At 42.9% G+C, this 21,748-nt stretch overlaps 1 protein-coding gene across 1 annotated transcript in view; it reads right to left on the bottom strand.

Moving 5' to 3' along the window:
- Positions 1-21,492, bottom strand: part of sh3rf1 (SH3 domain containing ring finger 1) — a 43,930-nt gene extending 22,438 nt beyond the window's left edge. The window contains exons 1-2 of the mRNA XM_080472774.1: positions 21,255-21,492; positions 19,913-20,418 (exon numbers count right to left, since the gene is read on the bottom strand). Coding sequence (XP_080328900.1) covers positions 19,913-20,293 — 381 coding nt within the window. The 5' untranslated portion in view covers positions 20,294-20,418; positions 21,255-21,492. The remainder of the gene's footprint in view (positions 1-19,912; positions 20,419-21,254) is intronic.
- Between the last annotated feature and the right edge of the window lie 256 nt (positions 21,493-21,748).

Below are 21,748 nucleotides of genomic sequence, written 5' to 3'. Positions count from 1 at the left end.
AAAGAAACACTTTGACATTTGGGGAATAAACTCTTGTTTTTTTCAGACAAGATTTAGATGAAAACAAATCAATGCCACTTGCATGCCTACCTAGTAAACATGAAGGCTCCAGCCAGCTGCCAGTTATCTTATGTTAGTATAAAGTTTCGACATGGGGGGGGTATGGGAGAATGAGCCAGCCAGTCTCTATTGGGAAAGTAACAAAATCCACCTATCAAAATCTAAACTTGTATACATCAGTTTGACTGTCTGACACTGACTGAACAAGATTTACTTGAAAAGGACATTGAGTTTCATTATTTGCTGATGTAAAATCAACACACAAAATCAAAATGCAGACATTTCCCCCATGACACTCAGCACCAGTCGAGTGAGAACTCTTTGTATTTGACTACAATTTGTAAGGAGGAAAAGATGCAATAAACCATTCAAGTTTTCCAAAGATGTGACTCCATGACATCTCTCTGTGCTTGTTTGTTTCCCTCGCTACATACCAAATGAGGATCCCACACATTAGTCTGCAGGCACTAAAACACTGCGAGCAGTCTGGAGGCCAGATGGGAGCTTGGATCACATGTGAGAAGAACAGGAAGTTTTCAAAAGCACTTGAAACTCTCCTCCTGTTCCTCCTCCTGTTCCATGGTCAGCAAAAGCATCTGTCACTTTGCCTGATAGTAATTTACTGAGAGGGACAATGTCTGCTGCAAGGTACAAAAGCACAGTGACCAAACAATGACCCCAACAATCTGGAGTTTACTGCTAGTCCCCGACCTTCAGCCCTACCCGGCCGGTTCACGGGGATCCGGGGGCAAGGCGATGATCAAAGTCAGTCCATTTGGAGCTGGGCTACAGGCCCCGTAAGGCTGCCATGTGCACAAGGCGGAACGAGATTGAGATTCCTGCGTTACGGTGGTGAGGTCTATAAAAACATTCAGCACATGGGCACACCATCAAGACGTTTCTGTGCTGAATGCACTTTGTAAGCTACAGATTAGTCATCAGAGAGGAAGCCTTTTAACAGGAAGGGAGTGAGGATTTATGGGCAAGCATATGCACACTGTGGATGTGTCACACATGTGGTCTTCATAACGCGTTTGTGTTTGGGTGTGAGTGTAGCTGCAATGTGAAAAGGCAATTACACAAAACCACTCACACACAAACTAGACCATCCCTTTGTGTTAGCCTGCATGGGCTGCTTTCTTTACCTGGCCGGCCTCAGATGGAGAGTAAAAGGGGCTGTTCTGGGTGGCCATGGGATCACCCAGTCTGCTTGTCTGACCAAGGAATCAAAGGACAGAACTATTTAACTCCGTGCCAGTTCACACACCGGACTTAGCAGTTGCTCTCACTGGGACACTTTCACATTTCAGAGCAGAATGAGTGAGAAGGCAAAGAACAAGTGCAAGCTGGAGAAACATGGGCCAAGCAGCAGTGTGCAGTCAAAGACGGAAAAGAATAATGCACAGAGAGGAGTGAACCGGAACCTACGATGTGGTCCTGTGGCAATGGCAAAGGTCAATTGGCCCCAATAATTTAGTAAAGCAAGACAACTGTCAAAATAAAAGTACTACAATACATAGCTGATGGGCCACTGATTATCAGACAAAATCATCTTGAATCATTGAATGTGTCCCAGAACAAATCCATCAGCTGGTCGTAAACTACCAGAGAACTAGATAAACACAGTGGACATAAAGAGACTAATGCTGCAATTATAATTTACAAACTTTCAGCAGCAACTGCTGAGTAATACCACAGTAATCAGTCCAGAAGGAGGATCACCAGCATCAGTTCATTCAGTACTGCAATTATAAGCTCAGATGTGTCCTTTGTGCTTTATTTGATAATCACAATTATTAGTGAGGATTAGCACTCTGAGAGGCATTGCACATATAAAGTTAACTTGCATCCAGGCTACAGCAGGATTAGTTCACGAATGTCACAGTATCTGAGTTGAGTACTAGTCAATATGAGCTGAATACTAAGTATTTCCTCACATTACTATCCACTGTGCTGGTGAAAGCATGCAGTGTCTGAGGCCTTTTGTTCCTCTTCGGCATTCAGGGTGAGCCACCTGCTCTGCTCTGCTCAGACTGACTTAAATTTGCAGAGGGTGTTGCAAGTTGGGAGAAAATCAGACAAGAAACAGAGAAACCACCCACTTTGTTGCCGAGGTTCAAGATCAAGCTCGGTTGTCTTGATCTTGTTGTTGAATATCTGTTTCTCATATGCCTGCTTATCTTTCAATCGTCCTGTCATGTCTCACTAGTGGGATACTGCGGTACATTTGCTTGTATAGGCTGATGTTTGTCCACATCTACAGTGAAAAAACAAAGTCAGGATATTGACACAGCTCTGGGGAGGGTCCAAAGAACAAACACTGCATCCGTTCTTTGACTGAAGCAACAGCACAGCACTTCACAGTGATTGTTTTACTTTTCAGCCGAAGCGTCTGAGATTTGTTCCATCCTTGACTCAGTCCTGATCCTCCACATAACTATCTTGACAATTTCCAAAGAGTCCCATCTGAAGCACTGAATGCACAAAATAGATATGGATTTAGGGCCCTCAATAGTTTCTTGTTCTTAAGTAAAGACACAGACACTGGTGATTTAATAGAATGCAGGTGATCCCTGACCCTCACAATTCACCTCACGCAACTGGGTAAGTTTAAACTTAACTGTGTGACGCAGACATGGTGGTTCTGTGAACAGAGCATGACTGACAGATGCCAGTTTACATGACAGGAGGTGTACCCGTCTAAGATTAAGGAAATGAAAGAAAGATAAATGACAAGTCAAACTGACAGAAACACAAGAGTTACTATTTCAAATTAAAAAAGTTCAAATCACTAAAAAGTTTTTCCAAATAAACTCTTCAGTCAGGTTTTGACGTAGTTCGGTTCTTTGTGAAGCAGTTTGGTCAGTTCCTTAAATCCATGATCCAAAAACAAATCTCGTTTTCAAGTTTTGTTGCACCACCAGAAAACAGAAGTTCTTCAATGGGTGGGTGTCTGCAACCTTTTTTTAAGCACCACCAGGTTGTAAGCACTATAATATTTCCACGGACCAGCAGGACGGTGTGTCAGGGGAGGTCACACACGTTATAAAGGGCATCATCTAGAATTTAATTATTACGCAGCTATGTAAATATAATTATTATTTTATGTGATGCATTTTCATTTCTGTTATCATTACATTGTAGTATATATAATATAACATATATACTGAGTCAGTGGAGCCCGAGCTTGTTTCCAAATGGTTCTGAAAGAAGTGTGTTCCTTATGTCCAGTGCCCTCTGGAAGCAACTGTGCCTCAAAGCCTCTGCTATTTTACAATTCATCTAGCCATGGCGGTAGCTGAAACAGCCTCTCTTTAAAGTTCCCGACAGGATTAGATCCTCAACGACAGTAAAGAACTTCTCTGCTTTAGCAATGCGGTGAGCCTTGGTGGCCTTCAATAATTGTTTGTGTTTCATGTTGTTGTTTTTTTCTTTCAAAAAACTCCAAAGTCTCATCTTTTAATTCGGGGTGCTCGGTCTCCATGTGGCGCTGCCGTTTTCGAGAGCCGGTCAGTCCCCACATATTACACAGAGTGGACCTGGAGCATGTGAATCACCTGTTGAAACCATAATTTAAGTAGGATTGCAGGTACTTTATTTTAAAATGTAACTTTCTTTTGGGTGCCAGGTTTGGGATCCTTCAGTTGTTTCATCCTTTCAAAGAAGCTCTTCAGCCGTGTTTGCGTGCATTAAAACAACCCTGCTGCGAGTCAAGTGCTGGAAAGAAGCCCGGACAGGAGGGAATGTTTTAAAAACTAAACTCAATGTGGAATAATGGAAATTTGAATGTTCATTTTCAAAATAAAAGGTTTTATTCTTTCTTTGCAGTCCAGTAGAAAATGATCTACGGACTGGTTCTGGTGGTTGGGTACCCCCGTGCTATGCTCCACAACAGCTCGTTTATCTGCTTTCCTTCAGATCTGACGGTTCAGACTGTAGTTTTCCCAGTACAGTTAGGTTTAGTCATGAAGAATAGTTAACTGTCAGAAGAAGGCACATTATCTTTTTAGCACTAATAAAATAAAATAATAATGCATAATAGATGTGGGCTTTTAATCACTACGTTTGTGTGGACTGATTTCAGCCAGATGGGTCCTTAGAGGTAAACAAAGCAGCTGGCCCTATTCACCATGTAACAGTGAAGAAACAACTCTACTGGTACACAAAAATAATAATAATAAAAAAAACAAAACCCTAGTTCAGTTTGGCTTGTCCACCAGAAGCAAAACCATTGAGCTCTGTAATCAGGATGTCCCCATACTTTGGAACTAATTAGTATGATGAGAATGAATATATCTATGTTGTACCACATAGATCCCAGTTGGCTGGCTTAAATCCAAGTTGACCTTTCAACACAGCATTGTCAATGCGTCAGTTTGTGTACCCAGCACACACCTGTGTTTTTGTGGGTGTGCGCCACATAATGGGCCCTCATGTATCTCAATTCAGTCTGTGAGTCATTAAAACAAACATTGCTCTGATTCTGTCAGGCCAAAGTCATAGTGCGTGCGTGTGTGTGTGCCTTTTAGTGCTCAAAGTACACGGGCCTCTAATCAGAGCAGTTCGGACGGGATAGGAGTATGCATGTAATGCTGTACTCTGTCCTTATTGCAGATGGGAGAGCAGAAAGAGTATTATGGGTGCCACCACCCCGAGTCTTTGCCGGTACTCTCTCCTATTCAAGTTGCTTTCAATAATTAATCACATGCTGTCAGTGAGAGACCCCACATGCGTGTAGTAACTGAGAACAGAGGCTTTCAGTAGGTTTTTAACACTATGTAGTCCACCAGATGGATTTGATTCATTTTGAGCTCAATTTGGTCTTTGATGCTTTAGAACATTTAAAATTCCCATTTACACAGAAATAATAATGGTGTCCAATTATCTACTTAAAGTATTAACACTTGAAATTACAACTGAAGTAAAATACAATGTTTAAGCTATTTTCTATATAAATTCGTTATCAAAAACAATAAAACATGAACAATTATTTGTATATGGATTTTGTGTATGTATATTTCTGTTCCTATTCCTCATATGAATATTCAGGTAAATAGAGAATGTTTTCTATAGTCTCGAGCCAAATGGATCGCTTGTCTGAAAACCGTTTATGAGTCAATAAAAAATGAGATGAGCAGATGATCTCGTGTGTATGTACGATGGCTGCCTCATACACAGCATCGTGTTAATATATAGAGCCACACATTTATTTTAACAGCAGCCATAGCTCACTGAGTTACTTAACTTTTGCTAAACCTTTTTTAAGAAAAGTGGCAAGTCAACATACTTTATATATAGCTTCAAATTTGATTCATATTTCTAACTTCTAATGAATGAATTTATTTGGATTTTCTACATGTGCATACAAATATATATTAATCATTTTGATGACGTGTAAAAAAGAAAACCCGGGGATGACAGAAAAAAGTCATAGAAGATAACTTATTTCCAGTGTAATAATTATTGACTCGAGTTTATTTGGATAACAAAGCAAACATCAGATTACTTTTATAATCTAATAAAAATGGCAAATGACTTACAGAGAGATTAGTGACTCACATGCTTTTTGTTTACAACAGACTCGATAGCAGTGTGCGTTTTCATACATAACTGTCCTGATTACAGCCGTTTAACCAGCCGATCACAAGAGACAAAACGGTGTCATCGCTTTTCACTCATCAAGAGTGTAACTCATACCACGAACTCTAAACTGACTCTCAAACATTCTTCCTCATGCCATGCTGGAAGTTTGGGTGATAAGTCATAATCGATTACAGTTTCATTGTGATCCTGTTTTCAGCTGGCTCTATTTCCCAGCCTTATCAGTGGTATCAGACTCTCTTCTAAATCACTAAACAAGGTATTGACAGTTATTGGTATCTAATGCAAATCAGCCGATTGGAATAATAAAATGTTAGTAAATAAAGCTTTAAGAATGAACATGTTAAAATAAATATATGTCACGACTTAAATCCATAACGTGCTTTTCTCAAAGCAGTTCAGTTTCCAAACCTCTTGATTATGACCACTGTTCTGCCTGCATTAGGATGTAATACGTCGGCCAACAGTACACAGGACTCTGGACTCTGGACTGCAACATTAATGCTATCATCACTGGAGCTTAAATCTAAATGAACAATCACATCAAGCTGTAGATGGTGAGAAGTCACCTTTGAAGTCAGTGTTCCATCACAAAACGGAGACAGATGACGTCACGTGGGGAATACTGCAGAATAACTGTAACACAGAGCCTCAAAGAGAAACAGGGAAATTCCTCTGAACAGAGCTGATGAGCTTACAACAGGACAGAGAGATATTTTAGAAAAAATTTAAATATATTTCTTTTGAGGAAACATCACCCATGAAGCAAAAAGGTGAGCTGAAGGTGGTCTGCTGCATGTGGCTTGAACATGCATCAAGAGCCAATAATAGGTGCTGGAGTCAGAGGTCAAACAACTGAAAACGAACCTCTGAGCAAATCAGGATTCTGCCTAACGGATGGGAACTGAACACTTAACATGCCAGTAGTGAAACGGTCCATGGATGACCAAACCTGGCCCACCAATCACAACATGGGGTGGGAGGTCAAACTGCTGTGTTAAGGCCAGGCAGGTATTAGAGTTACCCTGGGAATATGAAGGCCTGGGGGGGGGGGGGGGGCAAAGCACGCAGTCCAACAGCTGACAAAACATCAAAAGAATTGATTCCCTGAAAACTTTTGCAAAACAATTTGGTGTTGACCACAGGCCAGGCTGGATGACACTGTTATACAAACAGTCTCTACAGACTCTAAAGCAAACAGGTGGTAAGTTGTTGGCCCCCATAAGAGTTTTCACCAGGAGCCACTGGACCACACATAAAGCAGGATCTAAAGAAAGCCTTTTGTTGGCCAACACAGGTGTGACAGGACTGTGCTAAAGCAGGGCATGGATCCTTCCTTTACTATTGTCAAGCTGACAGACTGAGCATGAGATGTCCCATGGATGGAAGAAGCAAGGGGGGGACCAGGGTCCCAGAAAATGTGGCATTTTGATTGAGGGACCACCCAGAACAAACAGGTGTCAGAACCACTACTGTAAAAACAACAACCACACTAACACATCTTTGTTCACAAATCCTTCACAGTTGAGTTAAATGTGATCCAAAATTTAGAGAGGGAACTATCTAAGCTATGCAAAAAGAAGAGGTCAGAAGGCTTGAAGGCATTCAGGTGTACAATCACATCACGACTCTAACTGCACCTTTATCAACACAACTGCAGACCTTAATTCATCATAATAACAGACCTGTAACTAATCATCATATAACCCGTCACTGGGGGGGGAGCGGGGCACTGAAATTCTGTTCGGAGAAAAAAAACATGTCAGTGCCTAAAGGTTTATTCTACACGGCAAATGTGAGCTGGCAAGTAGGACGAGACCAGGCAAGCCCCGTGTTTAGAGGAGAAACAGTGACCTGCAACTGCTCACAACATTCCTCAGAGACATGAGCTTTCACAAAACATCCTACTCCGTCTGGGAACAGTGAGTGAACAAAGGTATTTTCCTCTGTGTGTCTGGGCTGGAAAATCCTGATACCTCAAGACAAACAAAGAAAGCCACACACCCTACATCAGAGGAGCAGAGAATCCTGAGGCGAGCAGGTAAAAAAAAAACTGCACCTTTATCACATGATTGGGCCTTTTGAATTGAGTATGTTGTGAACCTATAGGCTCTTTTGCAGAGCATGACCAGCACTGCTATCTAAAGTTGCAGATGGGTGTTGAAGTAATGAGAATTGCGATGATAAAGTGACAACGAAGCAAGATGTTCAGGTGATGGCCTATTTTCCCAAATGCATGATGGGACAGGCTTGATTTCTCTGTAAGCCTTGCCCGGACAAATGACACACAACACAACTTCATTGTGTCACTTAAATTATCCAGTACAACAGGTTGTATGAAGCTCCATATCAAGCTACTCCAGGAATGGGTTTCACATGTGAGTGTACCTCATGGAGAAGCTGGTCAGAGACATAGATGAATTTTAAAAACTGTAAAATGTTCATCACCCATTTTATCATCTGACTGTTTCAAAGATTTCAACATCTGCTCATTATTACATCATTTTCTTATTCACATGTTTTGAAATCGGGTTGTATAATCTAAAATTGTAATTTGTGTGGTGTCAAATGACAAAGACAAATGGGGGTGCTCCAAATGATGCACAACAACTAAATATTATGCCTGTGATTTGGTTTTTGCTTTAAAACAGATGGAAAATGCTTGTTCATGTGGATTTGTTTTTTTTTCTTCTCTTTTCTCTGTTAAAAGCACCTAGAAATGACTGTGTTGTATTTGGTGCTATATAAATAAAGTTGAATTGAATTGAATTGAATTGATTAGAAATTTCATCAAAAAGCTTTGAATAGAAACACAATGGCTTATCTAAAAATTCTGAACAGATGTGGAATCAATGCTGAGCAATAAGCTGAAAGAAGTTGGGGACTTTGGGGGCATGTCACTTTAATATGAACAGAATGGGGAGTTTTTGGAGAGCGAGATGGTTTCTGTGTATCACACATTTCTCTGAAGTGAAGAAATGGCTTGTGTTCCAGCTTTGGTTAACATTTTCTTTCAGGCCTGTTTGTGCAAAGGCGACGCATAGAGACACAGTGAGTGAACACTCATAAGTGCAGGATGAGTTTTCACACAAGAAAATAGATCCTTTGAAGTGAGAAAACACTATATTGACACGTTTTTAAAATCATTTGTGAAATATCAAGATATAACAAGTAGCCCATAGACAGAAGATTAAAAAAAGGATTACAGTATATACTGGGTTTTAAAACTTCACTATGAAACAACCAGTTTATTAGGTACACCTGTTTGACCAGTCATTAATGCAAATAGCTAATTAGCTGTGGCAGCTGATCAACGTATTTCAGCATGTAGACATGTTGACTGAGAACACGTTTACACGTAGCTGGGTATTTAAAAAACTGATATTTCTCTGCGCTTGGGCCTTGTATTTATACATAAACACAGCTACGAGTCTCCACAGATGATTCGTGAAAACTACAGACAGTGCGGAATTAGAAAAACTCTTGGGGTACGTCCGAAAAGTCCCTCCTAACTCCTTATCTATGGACTTTACCTTAACCAAGTGGATGACGTCACGGGGTTAGTGAAAGGTGTTAGGAGGCTTCCTAAAGGTGTTAGTGAAAGGTGTTAGGAGGCTTCCTAAAGGAGTTAAGGAAAGGTGTTAGGAGGCTTCCTAAAGGAGTTAGTGAAAGGTGTTAGGAGGCTTCCTAAAGGAGTTAGTGAAAGGTGTTAGGAGGCTTCCTAAAGGAGTTAAGGAAAGGTGTTAGGAGGCTTCCTAAAGGAGTTAAGGAAAAGTGTTTGGAGGCTTCCTAAAGGAGTTAGTGAAAGGTGTTAGGAGGCTTCCTAAAGGAGTTAGTGAAAGGTGTTAGGAGGCTTCCTAAAGGTGTTAGTGAAAGGTGTTAGGAGGCTTCCTAAAGGTGTTAGTGAAAGGTGTTAGGAGGCTTCCTAAAGGTGTTAGTGAAAGGTGTTAGGAGGCTTCCTAAAGGAGTTAAGGAAAGGTGTTAGGAGGCTTCCTAAAGGAGTTAAGGAAAAGTGTTTGGAGGCTTCCTAAAGGAGTTAGTGAAAGGTGTTAGGAGGCTTCCTAAAGGAGTTAGTGAAAGGTGTTAGGAGGCTTCCTAAAGGAGTTAGTGAAAGGTGTTAGGAGGCTTCCTAAAGGTGTTAGTGAAAGGTGTTAGGAGGCTTCCTAAAGGAGTTAGTGAAAGGTGTTAGGAGGCTTCCTAAAGGAGTTAAGGAAAAGTGTTTGGAGGCTTCCTAAAAGAGTTAGTGAAAGGTGTTAGGAGGCTTCCTAAAGGAGTTAAGGAAAGGTGTTAGGAGGCTTCCTAAAGGAGTTAGTGAAAGGTGTTAGGAGGCTTCCTAAAGGAGTTAGGAGGCTTCCTAAAGGAGTTAGTGAAAGGTGTTAGGAGGCTTCCTAAAGGAGTTAAGGAAAAGTGTTTGGAGGCTTCCTAAAAGAGTTAGTGAAAGGTGTTAGGAGGCTTCCTAAAGGAGTTAAGGAAAGGTGTTAGGAGGCTTCCTAAAGGAGTTAGTGAAAGGCGTTAGGAGGCTTCCTAAAGGAGTTAAGGAAAGGTGTTAGGAGGCTTCCTAAAGGAGTTAGTGAAAGGCGTTAGGAGGCTTCCTAAAGGAGTTAAGGAAAGGTGTTAGGAGGCTTCCTAAAGGAGTTAGTAAAGGTGATCACGTTAGTCTGGCAGTGAGACAGCACTTTCACTTAGTGACGTCATAATAATGCGACGGCGGCACAAGTCAGTGACGTCTGCCATGGTGGGGAAAGAACTACAAGTTTCCGAAAAAATGGACTACAAAAGGTTAATTTGGGTTCTAGATGATTTCAAGTGGTTCTAGGCAGATTATTGCTTTGCTAACTTACATGATCTGCTCCTTTTTTAGTCATCCTGAGTTTCCCTGAACGCTCCGATGAGCGGGCTCCTTTAAATGTCGCCGCAAGGAATTGTGGGGGAACATGAGCTGGTCTCCTTTGATAAAGGAAGCATCAGTGGTTCCTAGGCTAAAGGAGGTTCTAAAGGAAGCATCAGTGGTTCCTAGGCTAAAGGAGGTTCTAAAGGAAGCATCAGTGGTTCCTAGGCTAAAGGAGGTTCTAAAGGAAGCAACGAGCCTCCTTTCCTTTGCTTATTGAGAATTCAGACAGTCCTTATCATGGCCGCCACACAGAACACTTCTGGGGTTGAGGAGAAGTCGATAGTTAAGGAGTTAGGAGGGACAATTCGGACGTACCAAGAATGTCTCTGTTTGCATCTAAAGGGGGGGAGGCGGAGATTTACGTCACCATTTGTGACAGTGTTTTTTCCAGGGGTCTGATTGGCTATCATGGCTTCATGCTTCTCGTTACACTGGCCCCTACAGGTTTGGCTGCTCATAGTAGGTCTGAAGCAGGTGTATATATACGGAAGAGCATTAGGGCCACTTAAGAAAAAAAAATCTTCATGCACTTCAGAAAAAGTCGAAAATCAAAGTCAAGATTTATTTTTTTTCACGGTGGAAAAAATTTTTTTTTTTACAAAGTCCGTCCATCCACATGCCAGCAGTGTGACTGCATCCTCAAATTGCATCCTCAAATTGCATCGCAGGCGGTTTAATGAAGTGGTGAAAAGATGCTTCAGGACAGAATTTAGCTCATAAACACGGTGCAGTTATCATCAGTATCAGGACCAGAAGAGACAGAGCAGCCTGCTGCCTGGTTCTGTAGAGGAAGTTCATTGAATATGAAGGACAAAGACACGGATCCCGGGCTGCTTATTTAAATGTGTTGTTATTAATCAAGGAAATCCTGTCCATAAGCAGTAAGCAACCCTATATAGTCACAATTACGTGATTTGATGTGATTTTACATCTATGGGCAAATGATGAGGGATGGACAGACGTCTCTCCGTGAAAAAAAAAAATCTCGACTTTGATTTTCGACTTTTTCTGATGTGCATGAATGGTTTTGTTTTTTTTAGCCTCCTAAAAAAATTTTTTTTTTCAGTGGCCCTAATACTCTTCCGTATATACATGTCTGTGTCAATGAAGATCTTTTAGTGAATCTGTTTATATAAAAACCTGGGTAAGCGTAAAGGTGGCCTGAAGTTCAAACCAAGCACAAGACTGGGGAAGAACATTTTAAAAGACTTTGACTGTGGCATGGTTGTTGATATCAGACGTCCTGGTTTGAATATTTCACAGGCGGTTGATCGAGTGCCACTTTCATACACAACCATGTCTGGAGTTTATAGAGAATTGTAAGAAAATGAGAGAAAATACCCAGCGAGCTGCAGAGCTCTCCTTCAAAGTGTCTTGTTGATAACAGAGTTCAGAGGGGAATGGCCAGACTTCATCCGACATGATAGAAAGTAACTCGTATAACCCTTGGTTATGACCGAAGACTGCAGAAGACCTTGTCTGACTGCACAACATGTGGAACCTTGAAGCAGAAGAGCACACTGGGTCCCACTCCAGTCAACTAAGATCAGAAAACTAAAGCGACCATTCATGCAGGTTTCACTCGATTTCTGTTGGAACATTTAGACATTTAGATAATAGGGTCAGAATTTGGTGTAAACAACAAAAGAGAAGAATGGATCCATCATATATACAATTGAGGCTGCTGCTAGTGCTGTAATGATGTTTTCTTGGCACATTCTGAGGTCCTTGCCAATGAATGAGCATGTTTTAAACACCTCAGCCTTCTTGTGTATTGTGGCTGACCATATCCACCTTGTATGACCATAGTGTGTGTACTCATCTCCTAACTGGTGGTTTACAGGGCTTTACACAACATGACATAAAGATCAAAAAACCTCAAACAAGAATGTTGATGAGTTTACTGTACTCAAATGGCCTTAACATTCACCAGATCTCAATTCAATAGAGCACATCTGATGGAATGAGACATTAGCATCGTGGCTGTGCAGCTGACAAATCTGCAGGAACTGTGTGGCGCGAGCACGTCTATATGAACCAGAACATCTGAGGAATCTTTCCACCACCTTAACTTTATGCCACCATGTTTTAAGGTAGTTTTGAAGGCCAGGGGTTGAACCCAGCACTAGCAAGTTGTACCGAATGACATTTAACATTGTGCTGGTACATCTACTTTGTGTACTGTCATCACAGGCTTCTAATTAAGTTTTTACCACCTTAGAAGTCTCAAATTGCTTCACACTATTCACACAGCGAAACACACACTCTCCATAGGGATGAAGGAAATGAACTGCCACACTGGGGAGAACCGACTCTACCACATGAGCCTCAGCTGATGCTACATGATTTGCTGAAAAGTATATTTAAGGTGACAAAGCTCTGGAAAATCTTCCTGGATTTGAGAATTTGTGTCACTTTACAGCTTTTTAGTATTCTCCAACTGTCGGAAAGTTCTCAAGCAGCAAACAACAACAAGAATAAAACACATGTCTATCACTTAAAGATGCATGAGAAAAATATGTGAAAAGACACTGTAGATGCAGACAGACAGGTAGCCTCACCAAAAACAAGTGATTTCTTTCTTCTGAACGAGAGTCAGCAGTAACAGGAGAACAGGGAGCAGTACCGACTCACTGTCTAATAAACTCTAATCTCATTAGACCTTTAACGGGCTCCAGCCTGGATTTAGACAGCGAAGAGGGAGGAGGTACAGGGCAGCAATGTGTGTGTGGGTGTGTGGGGGGGGGGGGGGGGGGGGGGGGGGGGGGGGGTACAGCTCGTGTCAGTTACTCATAAGACAAAATTACAGGTGGCTCTAAAACCCCCTACATGTACTGTCCTGAAAGGTCACAGCTACTTGCAGCCATCTGTGGGAAATACAGAGGAGGCAGCAGTGTGTTACGGGAGAGCAGGAATGAATAGACCAAAGCCTCATGAAAAATTCCCAGTGGAAAGCAGTAAGGATGTGTTTGCCGGCATGTGGGCAGTGCGAGGGTGTAATGATAGGGTTGTGTCGAGCAAGCAGGAGGTCAGCCAGTCGGCTAAAAGGAAAGGTCCCGACAACAACATGATGTCATCAAAGAGGGCCAGCGTGACTCATCGACCTCAGACGAAGGAGGGACACAGGAATTTTAATGACATATTTCTACATGACAAACCCATAAAAAGCATTCTTTCTGAAGAAATAGTCACTTTAAAAACAAAACTTCAGCAACGTATTGTGGGTAAAAAGAGAAGTAATGTCCAACAAACCACAGAAGATTATACCACATAAAAAAAAAAAGATATGTTCAGATTCATCCAGAAGACCAAAAGATAATAAGAAATAGGGCCTGGATGAATGCAGGATTAATCAAACACAAAAAGACTATAAAGAAAATGTTGTCATTAAAGCCCCAATAACTGTGTGCCTGTGTGTGTGGAAAATTAATGAACATCAACAGTGATGTATTTGTTACAGAGGCTAAAAATAGATAATAAAAGACTATTTCTGAACCATGGAAGTTAAAGCTCAACTCTCCAGAGACCAACAGTGATAACTAAAGACATCCATGGAATTCTCCCTCTAATTCCTCTCCCCTCTCGCTGCTTGGCTCCGACCCCTGACTGCCACAACTCCCGAACCTTGACCTCTGACTTCCAGACAGCTCCATGGGCTTTCCTCGCTCACATGCAAGAGAATTACCTCGAAGCTATCTGTTCTCAATCTGTGTGAACAACACACCATGTTATATGAGTCAATAAGGGCAAGAGGAAGACAAAACATCCATGTAACTGAGCACCATGACGGTGAGTCACAACCTGACAGCGAAGGGCCAGAAAACCACAGCGCTAACATTCAAGCAGAGCCCTTTCATTCCCCACCTCTTCAAAAGAAATGCCAGGGTGCTGTGTCAAGATACTGCCGCAACCCTGGAGATGGAGAAGAGGAGGGGCAGAAAGCCCACTGTGCAAGGTTACTCTCAAAACATTTGTCCCTTTTGGTCCCGGCGCCTTCACTTAACACTCATCAGTTTCTGTTTCTGGTGGGTTTCCACTCACACACAATCTCTCTAGGCCACTTTTACCACTGTGGGTCAGTCAGTGGGATCAGAGGAGACTCCAAACAAAACCCTGTTGTGTATGTGTCAGGCGGTCCCCACCGCTCTACCCTTTCAGCTATTCTCTGGGCAAAGGGGAGTCGGAGGTGGAGCGCTGCCTGAACAGAGGAACAAGCACCAGAGAAGCTTCTTAACGTTACCTCAAAAATCAAGGGAAAGACGGCAAAACAGAAGAAGAGGGACGGAGGGTGAGAGTGTCACCCAGAGGCAGTGAAGCATTAAGTCCTCATGGCGTGCCGACCACAGATCAGGCTGGGCCATCAGGCTTTGATCGCTGCCTTTTATGTTGTGAACATGAACATGCACAGCCATGTCTTTACCTGTTCTCTGTCCTCAGCGGAATGCCCCAGGACAACAAAGTCCACCAGCAAGACACCGACTGTCAACATCACTATGATTCAACAAAATAGCTTGAAAAACAAAGAAAATAGGATTTTAATGCACCTCACTACCTTGGAGAGTAACACAGCTTGAAGAGATTTTATTACGATTTCATAATAAAATCCTTAACACAGAAAAACAAATCTGAAAAATGTGTCCGAATCCAAATTTTGGTAGTGACAAAGAGTTTCATTTAACAATTGGGGATGCAACGCTTCTCAGTAAAATATTGAACGGCTCGGTTCGCCCTTATGCTGTTTTACAGGTCGTGTGTGTGTGTGTGTGTGTGTGTGTGTGTGTGTGTGTGTGTGTGTGTGTGTGTGTGTGTGTGTGTGTGTGTGTGTGTGTGTGTGTGTATTCCTACAAGCCGAGTTAACGTCCAATCACTGTTGTGGCTCCGCCCACAACTGGAGCTGGGGAAAGTGACCGTCGCCTTCCGTGTCCACAGCGGCCTTTTGTTTCTTGCATGGTAATGCACCGCATCTGAAAAGCGAATGCTTGTTGGGCGTATCACTTGTGGGCCACTAGGCGTGTTGACAAACGCATCACTCAGGAGCTGTCTGCTCCTGGAGCTCAGACCCAGTCAATATGGCGGCTCGGACACAAACTTTCTCTTTTATTACTAAAAGAGTTGAGCAAAAAGTATTTCTGAAAAGATTTTAGACAAGAAATAAGCTGTGCTGTTGCTGAATCTGTTGTCAATTTGGTTCCTCTGCAGCTAGTTTAGACGTTTTATCAAAGTTTTTTGATGATTCGGACCTCCGCTCCCTGCCTTGGCTTCATCACACTCAGATGTGGGATCATTTTGGTTTCACTGTGGAATACACCAACGAGGGAGTGAAAATGGTGAAGAGAAATTTCACTGTCAGCAAATGTTGCTTAATATGTTCCATAGGTAAAAAAAAAAAAAACCACGAGCAACATGAGCATGCATCTCCAGCATAAGCACCCTGATGTAACGCTTTCTAACAGTTGATGACCCGAGCAGGTAACACTGGCGAAACAACAACTGTCTATCGAGAATGCTTTTCAACACATCTATAATGCCACCTTAAAAAAATCTTGTTCTCTGAACGCACAAAACACGTACTGAAACCGAACTGAAACCATGGCCCAAACACCGAGGCTCAGACCAAACCGAGGGCCAGCTGTACTCTTATCTTAGTCAACTCATTTCTTAAATTCTCCTTTCCACTGGTCATGTTAACCCAAACTCACCCATCACCAGATAGTGATGTGCGAGCCACAAGAAAAACACTTTATCAATGAAAAGTGAGAGAAACCTGATTGGGGAAGATTACCCCAATCGGGAGTGTGAAGAGAGAAATCTGCTACAATCTTCACGCGGTAAAAAGTGACGGCTATCCTACACTCACTGGCCACTTTATTAGGTACACCTGTCCAACTGCTTGTTAACGCAAAATTCTGATCAGCCAATCACATGGCAGCAACTCAATGCATTTAGGCATGTAGACATGGTCAAGACTAGTGTTGTTCCGATACCAATTTTGTGTCCCGATACCGATACCCGGTTGCATAGTATCGGCCCATACCGATACTTGCCAATACCGATACTTGCCTATGCCCCAGTGTTTATAAAAGATATGGCCTGTTTTTCTTCCAATTCCTAAGAACTGCATACTCACTTGGTTGTATAAATCATTGCTATCATGGCTTCATCTGGCTGCTTAAATCTTTGTGAAACAGGAAAACAATACCAACACATTAAATGTAGGACAACTTTTTTATTTCCTACCTGGTATGGGTGAAACTGAAAAAAGAATAAACTTTTCTTAAACCTGAGTTTTAGCTCACAAATACCAAAAAATAGTGCAATATCCATGTACTGGTAAATACATGTAAAACAGTAGTGCAACCCCAGATAAATCTAAATCAAAATAATATATAATATAGATATGAGGCTTTCCTTGGCACTGAATACGTCCCCATACATGGATCAGGAGTCAGGGCAGCAGTGAGTGAGAGTAAAAACACACGGCGCTGCATATCGGCGAGTTAATAGTTCGTACCTGCCAATACCGATACCAGCTTCTAGTGTGGTCTGAAAAAGAGAAAATATCCAGTGAGCGGCAGTTCTGTGGGCCAAATGCCTTGTTGATGCCAGAGGTCAGAGGAGAATGTCCAGACTGGTTGGAGCTGATAGAACGGCAACAGTAACTCAAATAACCACTAGTTACAACCGAGGTATGCAGGAGAGCGTCTCTGAACGCACAACACCTGGAACCTTGAGGCGGAGGGGCTGCAGCAGCAGAAGACCACCCCGGGTGCCACTCCTGTCAGCGAAGAACAGGAAACTGAGGCTACAGTTCACACAGCCTCACCAACATTGGACAATAGAAGATTGGAAAAACGTTGCCTGGTCTGATGAGTCTCCATTTCTGCTGCAACATTCGGATGGTCGGGTCAGAATTTGGCGTCAACAACATGAAAGCATGGATCCATCCTGCCTTGTATCAACGGTTCAGGCTGGTGGTGGTGGTGTCATGGTGTGGGGGACATTCTCTTGGCACCCTTTGGGCTCCTTAGTACCAATTGAGCATCGTGTCAATGCCACAGCCTACCTGAGTATTGTTGCTGACCATGTCCATCCCTTTATGACCACAGTGGACCATCTTCTGATGGCTCCTTCCAGCAGGATAACGCACCATGTCATAAAGCGCCAATCATCTCAGACTGGTTCCTTCAACATGACAATGACTTCACTGAACTCAAATGTCCTCCACAGTCACCAGATCTCAATCCAATAGAACCTTTGGGATGTGGTGGAATGGGAGACTCGCATCATGGATATGCAGCAGACAAATCTGCAGCAACTGCGTGACGCTATCATGTCAATATGGACCAAAGTCTCTGAGGAATGTTTCCAGTACCTTGTTGAGGATTAAGGCAGTTCTGAAGGCAAAAGGGGGTCCAACCCGGTACTAGCAAGGTGTACCTAATAAAGTGGCCGGTGAGTGTAAGTCGTTGTGAACACTTAGGCCCCGTTTACACGACAACATTTCACGTGACAAAACTTAATCCGCGAAAAAAAAGGAGTGTGTTTACACTGCAGCAGCGGACACAGAGACAACAATGTAGTTAGTATGCCGGGCCACTGGGGGGCGCTGTTGCTTAATTTTGTAATGAAACTACATTATTTACATTTCTATCATCCTTTTGTATTTTATTGCCTGTTGAATCTGTTTCAATGAAGAAGAAATTGATTTTGTAGGACGATCCTGAACCAGATATCACAAATAATATAGTACTTGTATAGTACTCGTACTAGTAGTAATATAGTACTAATATGAATACTGGAAATTAACATTTAGCTGGAAACTAAATGATTACAGCAGTGTTCACTAAGCATCAGTGAAGCGCTTCTGTTGTAGCATTTGTTTGACAAACCAGCAGTGCCATTATCAGTGAGGTGATATTCAATCCAACAATGAAGTAACTGTATCAGTCAGATATAAATACTTGCGACACTGCTGTATATTGGGCTGCTTTAGTCAATACTTAAGAAATGGGGAATATTTTTTAATAGCGTGGCAGCTTCTAATTTGTGGGTGAGCAATTAAAAAACACTTGCACATTGATCAAGTGTGTATTTCTCCAGTTGTTGAACATTAAAATCATATTTCAAAGATATTGCGACTGTACTGTGAACTGGTTATGTTGTGATAATCGGTTTCTGAAATCACGTCGCTAAAGTGTACTTGATACTACAATACACTCCACACCTACACTGAGAAATTGAGGTCAACTGTCAATATTTAACACAAAACAGAGGGAAGAGAATTCTATCAAACGTTTCAAATGACCACCAACAAACAGGCTTTTCACAAACCAGGGAAAGTCCAAAATGCACAAAACAGCTTTGAAATGAGCGCAAATCCTCTGAAGTGATACTTTGGCAAATGAGGCGAGTCCCCCGGTGGCAATTTACAGCGAGGCCTCTGATCTTCATACCTGCATGGCTCGGCAGATACATTATCAGCGCTTTGACATTCCAATGATTCTACACACGGGCTTGACATCTTTTCATCTACTCTCTCCTCCCTTCACAGAGACTTACAGTCCCTCACAGTCCGGCCCACGGGTCTTTCTTTTTATGCTCTTTCGCATTTTTGGGGCCATCTTAACGTAAACTCACTGCAAAAAACATTACACTCTTAATAAACTAAATTAAACATGATAAAATGTTATATATATATATATATATATATATATATATATATATTTAGGAAAGTAATTCACATCTCTATTCTAACCGGTGTAAACAGCTCCAAATAAGCACAATCAGACACAAGAGCATATCTAATACATCACATTATATTCCATCTTTTGTAGAGGAAGAAAATTTGAATTTAATCTCCTTTTTTCGTGGTTGCCCGTCTCTTCAGCTGTATCTGAATAACCAGCAGAAACGCACAGCATTTCATAACTTTCTTTGCCTCAAAACATACTTAACATCTCTTGAAACTGCAGATTGGAAAAAAAAAAAAAAAGCAATATTCAGTCCCACCCTGCTCTTCTAACAAACATTCACCAGAAATTCTGCCGCAACGATTCTAGATGAACTTTGGCATGTGGCAGTGTCAGCAACGAAGACACAACTAAGAAGAGCTTTTATGGGAAATGGTGCATCTATTGTTGGCACAGAAAGCAAAATCACTTGGTGGTTCAACTATTAACTGCTCTCAACTGGCTGGCGTTCAGATCACCATGATAACCGATAATCCACAGCAAAGATTAGAGAGCCAGTAGTGCAACATGCTGCTTTTAATCCACACAGATTTTCTCTGTTTTGTTTCAGATTGACCCTCATAATGGGAAACACAGATTCAAACTCAGTGATCCATGCACATGTACTAACCCGGACAAGGGTGCTCTTGGCCTGAGCCCGCTGGGGTTGTGCTCCTGGAGTGCCCTGGTCCCTGGTCCCACTTCCATGCGCTCTGGCCACAGCTCCGGACGTACCGTTGGTGCAGACTCCTGCTCCGGGACCAGCCCTTCGAGGCCTCTGCTTGATGCCGTCCAACAGGCGCACGAGGAGAATGTTGCTTGGAAGCTCGTCCACGGCACACTCCACCAACGTCCGGCACTCCGGGCAACGCAGCTCTCCACGTGAGCCGAGGATGCCCTGAAGGCAGCGGCGGCAGAAGGTGTGCTGACAGGGGAGAACCTTTGCTGAAGCGTCCAGCCGCTCAAGGCAAACTGGGCACTCAAGCAAATCCAACAGTACTGATTCGTCCATTCTCTGTGTCTTCTGCCGCTCCTTCAGCAGGCAAACATGACGAGGATGATGAGGTTTTTGTTCAGCAGATCAAGTGTTGTCATGTCACTCCCATAACACGGCTATTGCCATGGCACGTGCATCATCTATACAATGAAAAAAAAGGTCAAGACATGCAAATTAGTCAACAGTGTACACACAAGAAGTGAGTCATGGCACAATAAAGATCACAACCAATGTTGTGTTACTTCAAACACTAAGCATGATAAACTATACTTTAACAATGGGAGTGAATATACCTATGCCAACTATCACAGTGTGCTTACAAGAGGAGCTCACAAAGCTTGAAAAAACATTTAAACGCGGCCAGGTCTGCCTCTGGATTACGGAGCAGGGCACTGAAAGGCAACGTTAATCTAATTTACTCGACAGCGGATAATTACACTTGGTAACTGTGATCTTGGATCCGTGGACACTTTAAATTGACAGAGTGGGCACCCGGCCATGAGCTCGACCCCAGAGAGGACGCAGGCAGAGGAACACCGAGGCTCGTCTCTGAACGTGGACAGGATTCCTCCCGAGGACGCAACAAAAACACCCCACGAGCACGAATGAAAACAAATAACCCACAAGTAGGAAAAACAAGTTGGTGTGACTTAAATCCACGACAGGAACAAGTGCTTATATTGGATGTTGCTCCAGAAAAGGTAAATATTACGCAACAGTTAACGGGACTACAAACACGTCCTCACCCTAATGTGACTTTTCCAAAACAGTAATAATCCGCCATGTGGACTTTCCTCAAACATTTCCCCGACATTAAAACTATTTCAAACTAAAGCAAGCTTCCTGCCTGATGTCTCTACGACACAAGGCGGGCTTTGGTGATTTTAGAAAACCAGCTTCCACAACTTTCTCGGGGTGAAACAAAGTCTGCTGAACACTTCCAGGTCCTCCGACCCGCCGGGGAAACCCAGCTCACCTCCTCTGGAGCAGGACTCCTCCTCTCGGTGCCTCGGATCTCGGTCTTTCTGCCTCCTTGCTAACGGTAGTAGTGAGCAGGCGACCTGGAATCAGCGGCTGTCCTCCGGGGACTCGGCGGAGGAAGACTCTCGTTTCCTCCTCTGGTTTCTCCCTCCGTGGAGAAGAAACTCCAGGAAAACCTAACGTGAAAAACACAAGAGGCGAGACAACGGAACTCCTGCCGCACCGAGCGCCATGCTAGTCCTCCTCCTCCTCCTCCTCTTCCTCCTGCTGCTCGGCTCGGCTGGGCTCGGCTCCGCTCGGCTCAGCTCGGCCCGGCTGCTCCTGCTGCTCCTCTTCCACCACAGCCACGGAGGGCGGGGCCTTCACGGCCTGTCGGGACGCCAGAACTGCCACGAGCTGCACGAGCTGTGACGCTCCCGAAGAGCACAGTACCATCCAGCTGCCACGGCAGGAATTATAATTCATACAATGAAAACAAGTACACTGTTT

This window comes from Lipophrys pholis (assembly GCF_963383615.2).
Source record: "Lipophrys pholis genome assembly, chromosome: 10".
Classification (NCBI taxonomy): domain Eukaryota; kingdom Metazoa; phylum Chordata; class Actinopteri; order Blenniiformes; family Blenniidae; genus Lipophrys; species Lipophrys pholis.
Note: the sequence above shows the minus strand (reverse complement) of the source record. Positions and strands in the feature narration are given on the sequence as shown.